Genomic DNA, 15838 nt, shown 5'->3' with positions numbered 1-15838 from the left:
CTGTCTGCTGGTTTCTAGATGGACTGCTGGAGAGTGATCACGTCTCTCCTCTTTGAGAAATGCCAGATTAATAACATACTTTATGGGAAAATAGATCATATTTGACTTCCAGTTTGAGCAGGGACAGATAATTCCAGTGAGATGGGGATTTTAAAATACTCAAGTGACACCCTGGTTCCATGTTCTAGGAGATCCTAGTTTTTAAATCGTCCAGCGCTTGATCGTTCCCCCTGTGCCGAGAGACAGAGCGTCCTGTAGTCGACTTGGTGGGGGCTGGAAACTGTCCCCCTGGGGAACGGGCCAGTGCCTTGTCATTGGGCAGCAGGAACACAGCAGGGCGAGTCACCCGGACGCTGATAAACAACAAAAAAACCCCTGGGGTACCCATTTGTGGCTGTGAGGACGATGTGATTCAGCGCCTCATATTCCACTACTAAAATACTGTGATTTCAATTTCGGCCTCCTGTTGTACAGTTTCTCTCAATTCACAGCAAATCCGGTCCATTTTCTCGAAGGCTTGCCGGCCCTTCTCACCTGCGGAGAAACACAAAACACATCCCGTGCTGAGGAAAAGGCAGTTAGAAACACCCCGAGCAAAGCCACACTCCAGAAATACTTCTCTCGTGACCTTGTTCAGAACTAACAAGAACTCTCAGTAGTGACAAACCCGGCTCCAAGGGACTAGTTTTCCAAAAACTGCCAGAAGCCCCCATGGAAAAATCAGGCCGCCTGTAAACATTTCCACACAAGTAACCATTTGGAACATCACCGTTGGAAAACGTGTTTTGTGACACACGTGAATCCGAGTGTTTCTGTGAAGCAAGTTTGGAGATCCCCAGAACTAAGCATGAATTGAAGTGGTTTTAGGAAGAACAGAGCAGGGAAATCCCTGCCTCCCAGATGAACTGGAGTCCTCAACAAGCAGCTGGGCATGGAAGGCGTTTAGCCCAGACAATTTCCAGTAAAACTACGAGTGTCTGGACAGTGGCAAACTGGGAACGCTGACATTTCATTAGCAGCTCAACTCCACCATAGATCTGCTGAATTCAGGTGAAGCGACAGGTAATGAACCAGCATAAAACCAGTTAGTTTGTACTCTTTACCCTTCCAGTATTCAGTGTGGAACCATTTGAACAAGAATAGGAACATCAAGATTAGAAGTAACCAGTCAGTTTGTAGGTGGCTAGAAGAGATTACGGGGCCCAAAGAGTCTGTTGTTCTGCTGTAGAAAAGGTCTCCATCTCAGAGCCAGAAGAGGCTTTATTGTCACCTGCCTGGTTCAAGTGCCCTCTTTACAAAATCTAGGAGAAAGTTGCTGATGCCGGTACCACTATTAAGACGTGTCCAGCAGCACTGTCAGCACTTATCTGCCACCTTTTAAAAAAACTTTAGCGGTTCTGAAAGCACTTTATGCTACAGTGATCTCCTTGGTCTGGTTCTACAAATTTACTGGGAGCCTTTGGTTACTGTACGCGGTACAAAGCTGCGGTACTGTATGTGGTATCTTCATGGTGTGAAAGAGCTGTTCGTGAAACGCTCCCATTGTCCTAGCCGTGTTCAGGCTGAACTTCAGGCCTGTTCCGGTTCCGCACTATTCCCCATTCCTTTTCCAGAATCTCTATTTTAAAGCCGTACGAAAAGCCTTACCAAAGGATAGCGTCGTTTCCCTGGCTGCGTTTCTGACCTCCTCTGTCTCGGACTGGCACAGGTGGGCAACCTGCTCAATGCTCTCCACTCCCTGTTTGAGAAAAGAAAAGAAAAAATACATTTGCATCGGTAGCTTTTCAGCACCCATTTGTGATGAACATTTTTACAAGGTGAACACATACACACTAACTCCCGTCTCGCATCTGAGTTCTGCCGTCACCTTTCTTTCCTCCCCCACCATACCAGCTTGCAGTTAATTTTTCTGAGCAGGATCTCTATTTTCTCTCCTTTTTCGGGGCATAGAAAAGTGCAAAGGTTCAAGGCTACATTTCTGGGCTGCAGTACCATTAAATAAGCATCGAACAATCAGGACCTTCACTGAAAGGGTTAATGCAAGTTGGGCAAGGCCAGCAGTTGCTTTGCAAATCTGAGTTTGGGAACCAGACTCTGATCTGTCGGCCCGTCTCGCAACTACGTGTTTGCAGAAACTGCTCTCGCAGTAATCCCTTGTGTGCAAACTCACTTCTCACAGACTCGTAGCTCTTGGAAAGCTTTAAATCTCTCCTGACAGTTTCTTGTAACGGCAATGCAAACATTGCTTTTATTTTCTGAGTAGAATCAGCTGCTGTTAAAAAAATAAAGAACCGATTTAATTTCAAATTTTTACAGCTAAAGCTGACTCCATGTATAGCTGACTGTGGGTCATTTTTTCTACATGCTGGATGTCCCCAGTCAGGGAGCGTCCATTGTCCTTCACCACTGACAATATCGCAGAAGTTAAGAAACATCCTTTCTGCCGCTGCACTGTCCCTGTCAGCTCAAACCCAGCCGCCGCAAGGGGCTGCAGCTCCCTCTGCCTGCTGCCTCTCCTGTAATAGCAGTAACAGTTTGGAATTTTGGCAGCCAAAGAAGTCATTAATTCCAAATAGAAGGAAGCTGAAAAAGTAACCCTACCAGCTTAAAAAACCCCACCTTCGACACACTTTTGTATCCAGCAATTTTGGCCAGACAGGCACAGTGAGCAGAGAGCTGTAAATACTTACTCTGAGGTTTTTAAGGGCCAAACACGCAGCTTGCTGAAGTCTTGCATCACAGTCAGTTAAAACATCCGTGTAAAAAAGGAGAGCCTAAATGAAAAAAGAGAACAGAAAAATAGAAGAAAGGCTTTATAAACTTAAGCATAATCAAGCGCTCAAATTCAGACGACCATAAGCACTGTTTCACATGTCTGAGACTGAATAAAGGATATCAACAAATCACTTGAACCCTCACGGTGCTTTAGGTTCTAGTTAATAGATTATTGAAGTGCAGAGAGGACAATAGTGCTATTCTAGGATAAAACAAGTCCTGTGTATTTCAGCATCTATTTAGAAAAGGTGGTAAGAACAGTGGCTTTACCTTTTCCCTGAAGTTCTTGTTTGCCACCGCGCGGGAGAGGCAGGAGGTGGCAGCTTTGCTGACGCGGTGGTTGTCGTCCAGCTGTAGAATCCCAAGTAGCCGCAGAGTCTGCGGCAGAGGTTGGAGTTTGTTCAGTCTCTTTCCTTTCAGTTTTTTAAGAGTCTTCAGCCGCCCAGGGCATTGCAGCTCCTCGATCAGCATCACTGCAAGTGAAAGGACTCAACTTCACCGACTGACAAAGGAAGACCTCATCAAGAGAAGACAAACTCCTCTGAGTTCCATCTTTTGCAGCCACAAGTAGTTATTCCCCTGGCTAACGAGCCAGCCGAGCACGGCAGGAAGCAAATTGGGACGACTGCCCCTTTGATCACCCTGTCTTCTTCCCCTGTCATTGTTTCATTTCCTCCTATGCCAAGACAGTCCAACAAGCGGAGCAGAGAAGATTATTTCACAATGTTAGCCCACAGGGTGCAGCGAGGCCCTGCTCCTTTCAGGACCTGGGTGCCTGGGGTACGACATACAGTGCAAAAGAACTGCACCTTTGGACAGTAGGACAAGCAGAGTAGTCCTCAAATAAGGAAAACATGATCAAACAAAATACTCTGAAACATCTCTGAAGGATCTAACGGGACTGGTCAAAAAGAAACCCCTCTATATTAAACAAAAGCAAAAAGAAAAAAAAAAAGAAACCAGGCATTGGATTGACAGTTTCAGTTGGAAGAATATTCACAGAATCACAGAATCTTCACGGTTGGAAGGGACCTTTGAGATCATCGAGTCCAACCATACACACACAAAAAGAAGAACCCAACCCAACAATTTCAGGCACTAGAGCATGCCCTGAAGTGCCACGTCTACACGTTTCTTAAATACCTCCAGGGATGGCGACTCCATCACCTCCCTGGGCAGGCTGTTCCAGTGCCTGACCGTGACCACCCTCTCAGTAAAGTAATTCTTCCTAATATCTAATCTAATCCTCCCCTGCCGCAACTTCAGACCATTTCCTCTGGTCCTACAAAGAACTGCTTTGTAGACCTAAGGAAATTTAAGTTTTTAAAAAACTTATTCCAGGTCTTTTCCACTGACTAGCAATGCACAAGTTCTTAGTCCCCCACCAGATGAGGTTTTTGCATCAAAATAAGACTAAAGATGCAGCCAATATCAGGACAGCTTTAAAAATAATTCCTGAGACAGACAAAGTTTTAAAGTACTTTCACATGTTGGACTAGGCTTCAGCGAGACACTGGCTACCTCGTGCTAGAAGATGCACGTTAGTAACCTCTGAAATTTTATTGCTATTATCTGTGTCTGATTACAGCTGCAATAGTCACACGAAGCTACAGACACTCAGTCCTTGAATCCAGCTGCAGATCGCTGCCAACTTCAACAGACTTCACAGACCCCGCTTTTCAGGGCACTTACGATAAACCCATCCTTCACACCTCTGCTTTGTTTCTACCCGGTTAGATATGGGAGTCAAGCACGTCTTTCCTGTTCCAATTAAACTTGCATAGTGGTAAGGGGAATTAAAATGGCAACAAACTGGCAATGCAAGGCTTGGGCTGTTTCCTGCTCTGAAAGTATGTCTTCAGCAGTAACCCCGAGAGCAGCCGCCAGCTACTGGACTCGTGCTCAAGCGAAGCAGCCAAGTGCTGCCTTTACCTTCTTTCGCGAGTTTTCCCAAGTGTTTCTCCAGGCTGGTGATGTGGTGTTTCTCCAGGTAGCTATAAAATTGGAATAAAGTAACCGGTTCTGTCTGGAGGTAGGGAGAGGGGAGCAACCCGTCACAGGTCACAATCTGCTCTTGCAGCCTCTGCAATACTGAAAGTAACACAGAAAAGAACAAAGGAGAAAAGTAAAGGGTGGTCAGATGTAAGCTCCTTAGAACAAGAAAATAGGAGCTTTAGTTTATTTTTAAAATGCACAAGGACAACTGCAATAAAATGAAACCGGTGTGACCTTGTGTTCAAGGAACAGATTGGTACCTGCTTCTAATTGACCAGGGTATTTCTCCTTCACTTTGAGCGTCAGTGTGTATTTCAGTGCATGACAGAATCTTTCTGCTGAGGCAAACAAGATGCTGCCAGGCTCTGCGAGATCACTCCAGATTTTCAGATAGTGCTTCTTCTTTTTAGTCTTCTGAATAACTAAAAAAAAAGTTAAATAAAAAGACATTTTAGAAAGTTAGTGAGCTCTAAGGGATTTTGGATTTTACATGAGAAATTAGGCAGCAGATGGCATATCTAGAGATGTGTCAGCATAACGGGTATTTGCGTTATAGAGATGGCTTTGTTCAAAGCTGCAGATTTGCTGCCAGTATTTTAACATCTGCAAGCGTTGATTTCACCAAGCTTGGGTTGAGCTCCTAAACTGTCATTATGAGACCTGAATGAGACGCCTAGCAGCTCTCCTGCCACTCAGTATTCATTTCATCCCAGCATCCAAGTCAAGTTTCGGAAGGACTTTGGTGAGTTTAACTGTTTCCATTTCTACCAGCAGGAGATGTGCTATTTCCAAGCATTTTAGAGAACCTGTCTTACGTACCTCCACGAGTGGAGAACTCTGAACCTCAGGGCACTGGCTGAGGCTTTCTTTCAGCAAGCACTTCAGAAGAGCACTTGAAGCAATACCCTGCAGTTTCTCGCCATCATTTAAACCCTGTCATTTCTCAACCTTGCCTATAGAGATGTTGAACTGTCTTCTGCATTTAAGACTCCTACACATTCCTCATCACGTTGTGCCAAAGGCCCCTCAGCGCCCGGCTCCAGGGAACAGTTTATTCTCACATCCTTCAGGATAAAATCTGTCAGCAAATGCTTCCAACTAAAATTTGCATTCTTGCCACTGTATTTACCGAGATGGGAACAAAAGCCTTCAAAGTCTCCCATTGAGCCTTTATCGCTTTGTCACATCCAACAGTCAATGGAAGAGTTTAGCAGGGGGAAGGCCTGAGATAGGAAAAAAATCGCACACCAAACTTTTCTTGCAAAGATGTAGAGAAGCTGGGCTGTTTTCTCAGCAAGTAAAAGCATAGATATAAAAGAGGATTTTATTGAGGCTATTCTGCTGTTCTGTAACTGCAAACTCCATCATCTATATCATCTCTGTTTCCAAGACACACCGGCTCAGCTACTATTTCTTTGAGCCAAACTTCTTCAAATCTTTTCCTTCCTTCCAGGGGAAAGAAACCCAACCAAACAACAAGCCTTGTTTTTGGTTTTTTTCTAAGAATCTAGCTATAAAAGCTGTTTTAATTATGTGAATATTTGTTAAGGAATTTGGAATGAAACCCCGATATGTCTGGGGAAGCTCAGAGTTACCTGTACCTCTCACATCTCTGGCATGCCTTGGAATAATGCAGTTACTCACTTTCTTCAACAGACATATCCAAGACGTCCCCCAGGACTCGTGTCTGCTCTGATACTTCTTCCAAAATGCTCTCTTGGACAACCTGGGCTACATTTGGCGACCTCAGTTTCTGAAATGCAACATGCTTAACTTAGTAGCTGGCAGTATCAAGCTCAAGATGAATGAGGATTTGTTTTTTAGAATCAAACTTCTAAAATTTGTGAGAAAACAACAGCTGCTCTCAAAAGGCCTCTTTTCCAGTCACGACATGGACAGGTCACTTGCGAGTGCAGAGCTGCTCAGCAGAACAGGAAGAGTAAACCACATTATGGTGGAGCAGGCTGTCAGGCATTTGACATTCTTCTCTGCCTCTGCCCATTGACAGCTCTGCAGCAGATCAACACTAGCAGTGACGCTGTCCTCGGCTGCCCGTCCTCGTCAGAGGCAACACTCGAGGACGATAATGTACCTGAGCACTATAACCGAAATTAATTGAGGAATGAGGTCTCAAGGGGAGATGAGAGTTTTTTTTCTTGACCTACACACGAGCAGTCTCTGCAGTTTCTCTCCAGTAGTAGCAGCTTTTCATTCATTAAAAAAAAAACTGATCACCTGTTACCAATACACAATTCAACCCAAATCTGTCCTACTGCAGTAGCAGCCAGCTTCGGGCACAAAGGTATTACCAGCAAAACCCAGAGGCTGAAAAAAAGCAGCAGAGTTTTGTATGACAAGTTCTCTGCATACACATGTACACGCTGCGTTTTTTTGGACTCACTTTCTATTCTGAGTCTTTCTGCTTGTATGAAAGACCCAGCTACCCATTCCCTTTTGTCTGTAATAAGACTCAAGGAGTGGCCCTGAAACCCATAGGCTATTCCTGACCTGCAGAAGACCTTTGCAGAGCTTCAGATGAGTTATCAAAAGTGTGTCTAAGTTGTCATCACCAGTAGTTACATCTCTTGTCTCTGTTCTCGTGTCACAGCTGAGGGACTGAAGCGTGTTGTCATTGTACGTGCTATTGAGAATAGGGGAAAAAAAAAAAAGGCAAAAGAAAGATAAAACTCATCACTAAGTAAACACGAAGATGTGCAGTCTCAACAGCAGCCTTCACGCAAGTTGCAGAAGTACAAACCAGGTTATTTAACAGATAACAGCATTTTTAATTGCATTTATAACACTTCTTAAAAACATGAGGACTTTATTTCTAAAACTCATTCCAGGACAGTAATACCAGATCAGCTGATGCCACAAAATCCTGCTTTGGAGAATCAGAACTAGTAAAAGATGCTTCCAGATAATGTGAATTGAGCTGCTGGCTCATTTGCAGTGGGTGAACTGCAAAAGCAGCAGCACATACAACAAATCCCTTGGTGTTCTCCCAACTTGAGGAGTCTGGGAGTGTAGTAAGTCTCCCAGGATCAGGCTCGCAGCTCTGGAACAAAAATTTCAGTGCTACACAACTTGCAAATTATAAAACTGTATTCAAAAGAAAGAACAAGTAGAAGAACTCTGCAAGTTACTCGCAGCTCTCCCTCACTAGTGCAGAACGCTTCAGCACTGTCCTGGTAAGGATAAGCCTGTTTCTTACAGTCCCACGCGTTAGGCCTTCCACCGTGTCCTGCAGGTCTCGTCCTGCAGTGAGTTCCATAAGTTCACTTCAAGTTTCCTGCCATTTCAATCAGGTAGGAATTATGAATCGCAGAGTATTCAAAACCAGTGGTTTCTACCCAGGACGTTCGTACTGATGGCAGTTCCGGACAATCGTTACTTTGCCAGTGTTGGTGGGATCAGCCCTCCTCACCCCTGTCCCTTGTCCCCTGCAATGAAGTGCTGCAGATCCGTACCTGATGCTGGCTGTTCTTATGCTTCCAAACAACGAAAGCTCATCAGCGCTACAGTCAGCGTTTAAAAAGTCAAAACTTTCCAGCACTGTCTCCACCATTAAACTTTCCATAGATGAATGTTTGTGATGAGGTGCCTTTAGCTGTTGGGGGAATGGAAGGAAAAATATTGTTATTTGCAGTTATCAAGCAGTTTTGTATTAGTTCTTTGTTGTTTTTCATATCACTCTTAATAACAAATCAATTTACTTCTCTGATTTCATTCTTAACACATCAGGAAAGTTAGTTCTTGGGACAACACTGATCCCACAATAATGTTGCTAACTAAATTCAAAACATTCTTCAATATTTTAATCTGTCTGTATTCCTTTTTGGATTTCCATGCCTGTTAAGGTTAGTATGAGAGCTGATTTTCTCTGCATCTTCTGCCATTACTGCAATTTTCACTTATTCCCTGTTTCAGATACAGAAGTAGCAATTTATATTTCTAAAGTGATTGCACCAGAATAGGAAGACAGTTCAGTTTTGTTAACATCATTTATTATTCCAGCCCTTAGATCAAGTCTTACAGTATCTTATCACCCAAGATACTGCACTCTGGCCCCATCTACTACAACGCTACCAAATTTGCAATATAACCCACTGCTCGCAGAAGGCTTTTCTCCAGGATGCCTCTTATAAAAAAAGATTTTTTTTCAGCATCATATGACTTGTCAGACAGACTGAGCTGCCTACAAAAACTAGGTGATCCTGGAGAAACATTAGGTTTGGTGAACTGACACAGTCATCACAAGGTATACTAAATCTGAAAAACATCAGAAAAATTAGAAACAAACCAAAATGCAGAGGCTCTGACATTCAGTTCGGATTCTGCTTAGCCCAGACTAGTTTCCGTCCTGACTGCATGCAGTTTCTTAGTTTCTTTTTCCAGATTCTTGATCTGCACACAGCATTTGAAGGCTGTCTCTGGGAGGTGCTGTGCAACACAGTACTCCTGTGTCGCTAGTTCTCAAGGCTGCCTTTTCTGAGTAGTGCCTGACCTCTGGTGGCCAAACTTACTTTTTGGGAACATGCCATCAATACATCATGAAGTCAAATCCACCACAAGATCATGGAACATCTACAGTTTCAGGAGTAACAGTGGAAGCTACACCATCTACCAAGAGTAAAACACTACCATACCTTTAATTTATCCCTCAGAGATGAAACCTGGTATTCCAATTTCTCCAGTTGGGCTTGCCCCACATCATGTGATTTCAGCAAATTTAACACTTCTTGGACAGTCTTATCAATTGACTTTGTATGTCCATCTAGTTTCAGGTCATTTGCAGCATTCAAGCTTTTCTGGCTAATGTCTTCTTGCTCTGTCAGACAGCGATTTCTGGTCTGGCTGAAAAGATCTCTACTACCTTTGTGACGATTCAGAAAACTAGGTGGATTATTTGGCAAACCATCTGCACATGGAGTCTTCTTCAGGATATCTAGAGTTGTGCGATTTGGAAGAGGATGCTGTTGCTCTTCTGCACAAGTCTCTTGAATAATCACCAATGGCAACGTCCTGTGGTCTAGACCTGGAGTTGTATTTCTGGATTCCGTCCCTTTCTGATCCTCAGAGCTGAAGGAGTCCACCTCGCTTGTCTCTGCAGGAGTGTGGGGCTTGCTCCTCCCATGTACATCGAAATCACAGGCAGCCAAGTAGCTCAATATGCTGGGAGGCTGAGCTTCGTCCGTGACATCCCCTTGGTTCTGCCTTTGCTGCAAAACAGACTGCAGCAAACAGATTCGTAAGCGAGCACACAGACAACTGAAAAGCATGAGATACTGCCTGAGATAGAGAACTATGGTTTCCTGTTCTTGGAAACCTACGCACCCAAACTGATCAAAACCACGGGGCTCTTCTGCACAAGGGAGCCAGGCCAGCATGGACCGGACAAAAGAACTATTGAAACAAAGTACGAAGAGCCTACTGGATGAGCTGAGTGGAGCAGCAGCAACTCTGCTTTACATCTTTCAGAGAAAAGTTACCAAGACAGCTAAAAAATTGTTTCTGGACAAAAGAACCTTGCGAAGCAGCTTTTGTGTCACATCAGCTCAGGACAGGATGTGAACGTAGCGGTTAGAGGAAATGTTCATTTTTAAGAGTCCGATATACCCTGTACAAGCAATAAACCTTTCTGAAGAAGGCTGCACATTCTGCTGCTTTGGTGAGACAATGCCAAACCTGACTTAGACTTGATGTTAGGGGAACAAATATGCGATGTTATCAGTATTTGAGCTGTATGGCAGAATTAACGGGATTATACAAACAATCACTAAACCAAAACCTTCTTCAATGAATGAGAAGGACAACAGGCTTTTCTATTCCCCTGGGCTACACTTGGCAAGAAGTGGGGTTGAGGAAGAGGAAGGTTTGTTTCACAGAGCACCTCTAAGATGCCATTCTGCTCCACTGCTACTGAGACAGACTGGTTCCTCATTTGATTCCCACCATAGACTATTAGAGCAGATGCCCACATCCCTATCATTCCGCCTGCCAAGTGGAGCATTTGGCAGGGTTTAGGTTTTTTCTTCCCCTTTTCTTTTACAAAATCTAAACTGGAACTCAAAAGAATAGGGGTTAAAAGAAAAAAAAAAATAACAAAGCCTCATAATAAACTGCAACAGCCTTAGAGTGCTGTGTTTTCCCATTTCTGAGTGTGCTCTTCAATAGCCTAATCTAACCCAAAAATCAAGTCCTAGGTCTGCACTTTGCGTTTTGCTCTCCTCAGCATACTCACCAGGTAGTATTTCTCTCTGAAGCTGGGAGTATTTGGTGGGGTCCAGTTGTATAGAGAGCTCTTCCTGCTGCCCACAGAAAACTTGGCAGTGGTTCCAGGGGACAAAAACAGGTTCTCTGTGTCGAAGGGGCTGCGGCAGAAGACACAAAGGCCTAAGTGTCAGTAAGACCAGAAAGCACAGAAGTGTTTGGCAGCAGGAACAGCTGTTCAGATCTGAACTGTGACATTTAATAACCAACATAGGGAATAAAAGGACAGAGAGACTGCCTCTCTGACCAATGCCTTTGACTGCACCAGCAGAGAAAGAAGTAGGCGTAAAGGTTGTGTATTTTACACTGAATTCTCAACAGTCTTTAGACAGAAACCTGTGTCACAATCTTTCCGTAGCCTATACCATACTTGCCAGCACCAGTGCCTGTGCAGACATACACCATACCAGATCGGAAGGAAATAACACACATGTTATAAAGGAAAACTGTCATTAATTGCCCTCCTGCAGAGCACACAGCACCTGGAAAAGCCACTGAAAAAGCTTCATTATCCTTCAAATATTAACAAACAACTCCTTTGGCTGGCAGAGGAAGCTTGTGCAGTGGTATATGGCAAGTTATGTGGTTCATATAGTCATGGATGAGCCCAGTTACAGCCCCAGAGGATACTGGCTGTGGTCCAAAAGAGTTTGACAAGCATCGCTCTAAAAACTTCACGATTACCTACTACACAGAATCATAGAATACATCACAGCCACTAATTTCCCAACTCCTTTGCAAAGCAGTCTAAGGAAACTTGGACAAACTGTTTCTCAAAATGCAACCCGGCTAACCAGAAGAGGGAAAATATATTTAAAGTTAAGGAAAGCAAGTTTGGTTTTTCTGCATGTAACTTTTGTTCCCTGCTGATATGCCTTGTGGCACCAAAGGAAAGTTTCTTTTTCCACTTAAGCTCTGCCATTTTGAAAAAAAGTGAAATGTTTATAACAAATCTAATCTCATAGATACACATATAATGATCAAACAGTAGGATAAAGTCAGCTGCATTTAGCTGTGCAATAGAGAACCACTAGAAGTCTGAAAAGATCCAAACAATAATGAGGACTAATCCATTACAGGGAATTGAACTTCTGCTCCCTAGCAAAAGTTGAAAAGCAGAGCTCCAGTTCTCCCTGGCTTCTCCTGTTGCACCGGGACCATTCTCACCAGCATCCTGCAGCACAGCACACCACTGTCTTCCTCAGCACAGAGGTAACACTCTGTGAGCTTGCTTAATACAGGTTAATTGGCTAAATTAACCGGTGTCACCCAGCTGGGGTTCATCAAACAGGCCAGTTACATGCAGTCACATTAACAACCATCTGCATTGTCTCACTCTGCAAAAAATAAATCAGGTTTCTGACAGTAAGAGCCTTTTAGCCAAAGCCTGCTATGTTTACTGCTGGAAGCAAATTACTCCCATCCATGACATTTCTTTAAGAAGAGTCACACAGATCTATTCCTTAGATTTTTCATCTTTAGCTTTTAACACAGTAATGCAAAATGACACTTTGGAGGAAAGGGACAGGAATAACAAGCTAAATCTGTTTTGCCTCTTTGACAGTTACTGAAACATTCCAGCAAAACAGTTATTCAGCTGCCCTCCAGAAAAGCACAAGTTGCCTATGACTGCAATATAACGAGTTAAGAAAGCAAGGCAAGGATGAAGGAAAGAACGAAGTCTGCTCTAAAGCATCTATTATCTCTTGACTGTAACTCTTTGGGCATAACCCATTATTTTGTTCCACATTTGTACAGCAAACGAAACATCATACTGGGACAGATCTATGAATCCATTTCTCCCAGCACCTTGACACTGACAGAAGCCAGTAGGGGATATTCAAGGGAAAAGCACAGGAAATAAGTCAAATATAGTAGGTTTTCCCCAGACACATACTCAAATTTGAGGCAATCCATACCTTAGATCTGTCACACACCAGACTTCGCAAGCAGACTATGGCTTTTAATTGTCACACACTTTTCCTTAGTTTGTCTAGTCACTTCCTGAAATCATTGACACAAACATCTCTGTGTAGGTCAAAAGTACACAGAAATTTCATTATTTAACTTCAACAAAGTGGAACAAATACTTTGACTTGGAGAGGTCTCTGTGGCTTTACGGGGAGAAATGATGGCTAATCATTTCCTTTCCACATTCTCCGCAGCCAACATCTATATGCTGCACAGTGTTATCCATCAACACCGTTTCAAGGCTGAAAAATTCTTTTAGTAAAATGGAAGTGGCCCCACTTCTCTGATCACCTTTGTTGTTCCCACTCTATATTGCCAAAGACGTTAGTCTTGGGTTGTAACTAATTGCGACATCGGTGTTAAATGCATGACACTACAATGCCATCATTAGTAAGGCCAACATAAATGCAGCACACAACTCTCCTTTAGGTTGCCTTAGCACCATTGCAGGACTTCAGCGCCCAGGTCCAAAACACACATGCCCAGCCTGACATTGGAGGGTTTACAGTTTATCAGAGCTCATGTGTCCTAGATTGAGTCCCCTACAATATCAGAAGCTTTACATCCACGTACATCCAGAGGTGCCTCAGCCTTGCCAGCATTCAGCATGGATTCCCAGTGCGGTATGATTTTGTCATAATGACCAAACCCATGGAGGGATGAAATACTTAGGATTTCCACCATTTTCCTCACCCTGCTGTGTTTTTCTGTTGGGTGTGTAAGGAAGACACTTCCCAGTTTATGTTCTCAGAGGAACGTAAGTAATCAGGCAGAACATATAAGAGCTGAACTCAGCCTTCAGCCTCAGAGGATCCGCATTCTTTTCTCCCACTGCCAAGACTGTGCCCTTCTGCCCAGTTGCTCCAGGTATTAATTACCATCAGACCAGAAGGGCTCTTGGTGGATAGACCTGTTTGAATCCTACTTCCATTAAAACACAAAACAAACAAAAAAACACCCACAACACAATTCTGATCAACTGGATCGGACTCACTGTTAATCATGAGATTTCTTTTTTTTCTCCCTACTGAATACAGGTGAAAATGCCCACGCAATTTTAAGTGTGATTGTTCTTAGGTTTCTCCTACCCATTAAAGCATAAAAAGCACCAGTTTCAAGGTTAGTACAGCTTATCACAAGACGAAGCTGTGAACTATCACTTCCATCACATAGAGATGCATCGATGGAATGCTGCCTACAGATACCTGCCTGAGTAACTACTTATTCACGTAAGTTTTCATCCATAAGAGCAAGACTGTCAGTATATACATATCAAAAAAGACAGACTTTCCTTTTTTATTCTCCCTTAAGCTTTTCTTTTTCTCCTACCCCACGAAACCTTGTGAGCCAGGCCAACACACGCTCAAAGAGGGCAGAATTACAAGAGTGGTTCTGGCTGGCTGGCACCCTTAGATCCCAGTACGGGGTGCTAACTGAAGTTCTGAGGGGAGAATACAGGCTTTCTCTTTGTCCTTCATGCAAGACAGAATTCAGACTGCTGTTTAGGTTGGCAAAAAAACCCAAAGTCTTCTGCCAAACTGGCCAACAAAGCTGTTCTGCAACAGGCCCAAGCTTATTCACACTCCTCATGGCATAATCTGTAAAGGAGTTGAAGGAACTTTTGTTAGAGCCCAGAAGACTAGCGGCCTATTTAAGGAAAATATACATTTAGAAGTGGAAGAGAGATCTGCATTTGGATTTCTTACAAAGCAGATCTAGACTGAAAGCTCGCCTCTCAGGGAAGTTTGGGTAAATCAGCTGCATTTGTTTAGTTATTCTTAAATCAAAGAAAAAAGCAGCTGTTATTTTGAGTGCTCTATCTTTGAAAATAGAAACACCCTGAGTTGTCACCACACAACTTCTCTTTTCTGTAAACAACTTCAGCAAACAGGCTGTCAGAGAGGAGGAACCTGCCAGTTCTGTGCAGAAGTGCTCCGGAGAATCCACTTGGTAGGATACCAATGCATTTCACAAAACTTAAACACAGCAGAGACATGCAGACAGAGTTTTCTCATATGCTGAAAAATTCCAAGTGGGGATTAACTCCCAAAGAAAATGCATCATCGCTAACCCCGCTCCCAGCTCAGCTGTTGCCAACTCTAAAAGCTGGGTGATGGTTGCCCCAAATGCCACAGAAGTGCTCATCTTGCCAATCAAAAGCTGCGCTCTGAGCTGCAAGCTACTGCAACAACTAAGAGTCAACATAATTTAAACTGCATTTTTTTTTTTAGAACTTTTAGTCTCAAATGTCCTTTGCTTTGGAGATTTAGATGTTATCTGAGAAACTATACAATATCCCAGGAAAGGAAGGGGTTTTTCCTTGTACAGTCCTCTTGGAAGAGCAACTTAGGCTTATAATTATTTATGCAAGTTATGACAGCGAGGAAAGGCAAGCAAGCAGATCCAGCAAAAGTAAATAAAGAGCATCTATCTGTTAGGTGCCGTTTGTGTGGGTCAACAAGAAGAGGGTTGAAGTGATCTTTTCCAGACTCCACTATGAATGTGCCATCTGCTAAGACAGATTTTATTACCTGTTCAATAAAGAAAGTATGCCTCCTTTGCTGCACAAGCTTAGCTTCCTCAGACATCAGGCTTGAAGTCATAGGGAAAAAGGACTTCCCTTAGAAAAAAGCACCTCTGCAAGCAGAGGGTTGGGCCTGCAGTCCTTTCTGCTCATAACTCTGTGTAGAGCTTTTGATCATTTTACATCCAGATTGAAGCCAAAGCAAGCTTTTGTGGTGTGTGTTTGTTGAAGGGTGAGAGACAACAAATAAAAGCATCAGACTTCACTAGGGATATATAAGAGCCTATACATCCCCCTATG

At 43.4% G+C, this 15838-nt stretch overlaps 1 protein-coding gene across 1 annotated transcript in view; it reads right to left on the bottom strand.

Annotated features, from left to right (window-relative positions):
• Nucleotides 1-433: 433 nt before the first annotated feature.
• The window catches only part of RIPOR3 (RIPOR family member 3), a 31554-nt gene continuing 16149 nt past the window's right edge, over nucleotides 434-15838 (bottom strand). The window contains exons 12-22 of the mRNA XM_074157381.1: nucleotides 11015-11144; nucleotides 9420-10004; nucleotides 8241-8380; nucleotides 7279-7411; nucleotides 6415-6523; nucleotides 5031-5192; nucleotides 4708-4866; nucleotides 3046-3248; nucleotides 2691-2774; nucleotides 1648-1738; nucleotides 434-534 (exon numbers count right to left, since the gene is read on the bottom strand). Coding sequence (XP_074013482.1) covers nucleotides 434-534; nucleotides 1648-1738; nucleotides 2691-2774; nucleotides 3046-3248; nucleotides 4708-4866; nucleotides 5031-5192; nucleotides 6415-6523; nucleotides 7279-7411; nucleotides 8241-8380; nucleotides 9420-10004; nucleotides 11015-11144 — 1897 coding nt within the window. The remainder of the gene's footprint in view (nucleotides 535-1647; nucleotides 1739-2690; nucleotides 2775-3045; nucleotides 3249-4707; nucleotides 4867-5030; nucleotides 5193-6414; nucleotides 6524-7278; nucleotides 7412-8240; nucleotides 8381-9419; nucleotides 10005-11014; nucleotides 11145-15838) is intronic.

The sequence above is a fragment of the Numenius arquata genome, chromosome 12, assembly GCF_964106895.1.
Source record: "Numenius arquata chromosome 12, bNumArq3.hap1.1, whole genome shotgun sequence".
NCBI lineage: Eukaryota > Metazoa > Chordata > Aves > Charadriiformes > Scolopacidae > Numenius > Numenius arquata.
Note: the sequence above shows the minus strand (reverse complement) of the source record. Positions and strands in the feature narration are given on the sequence as shown.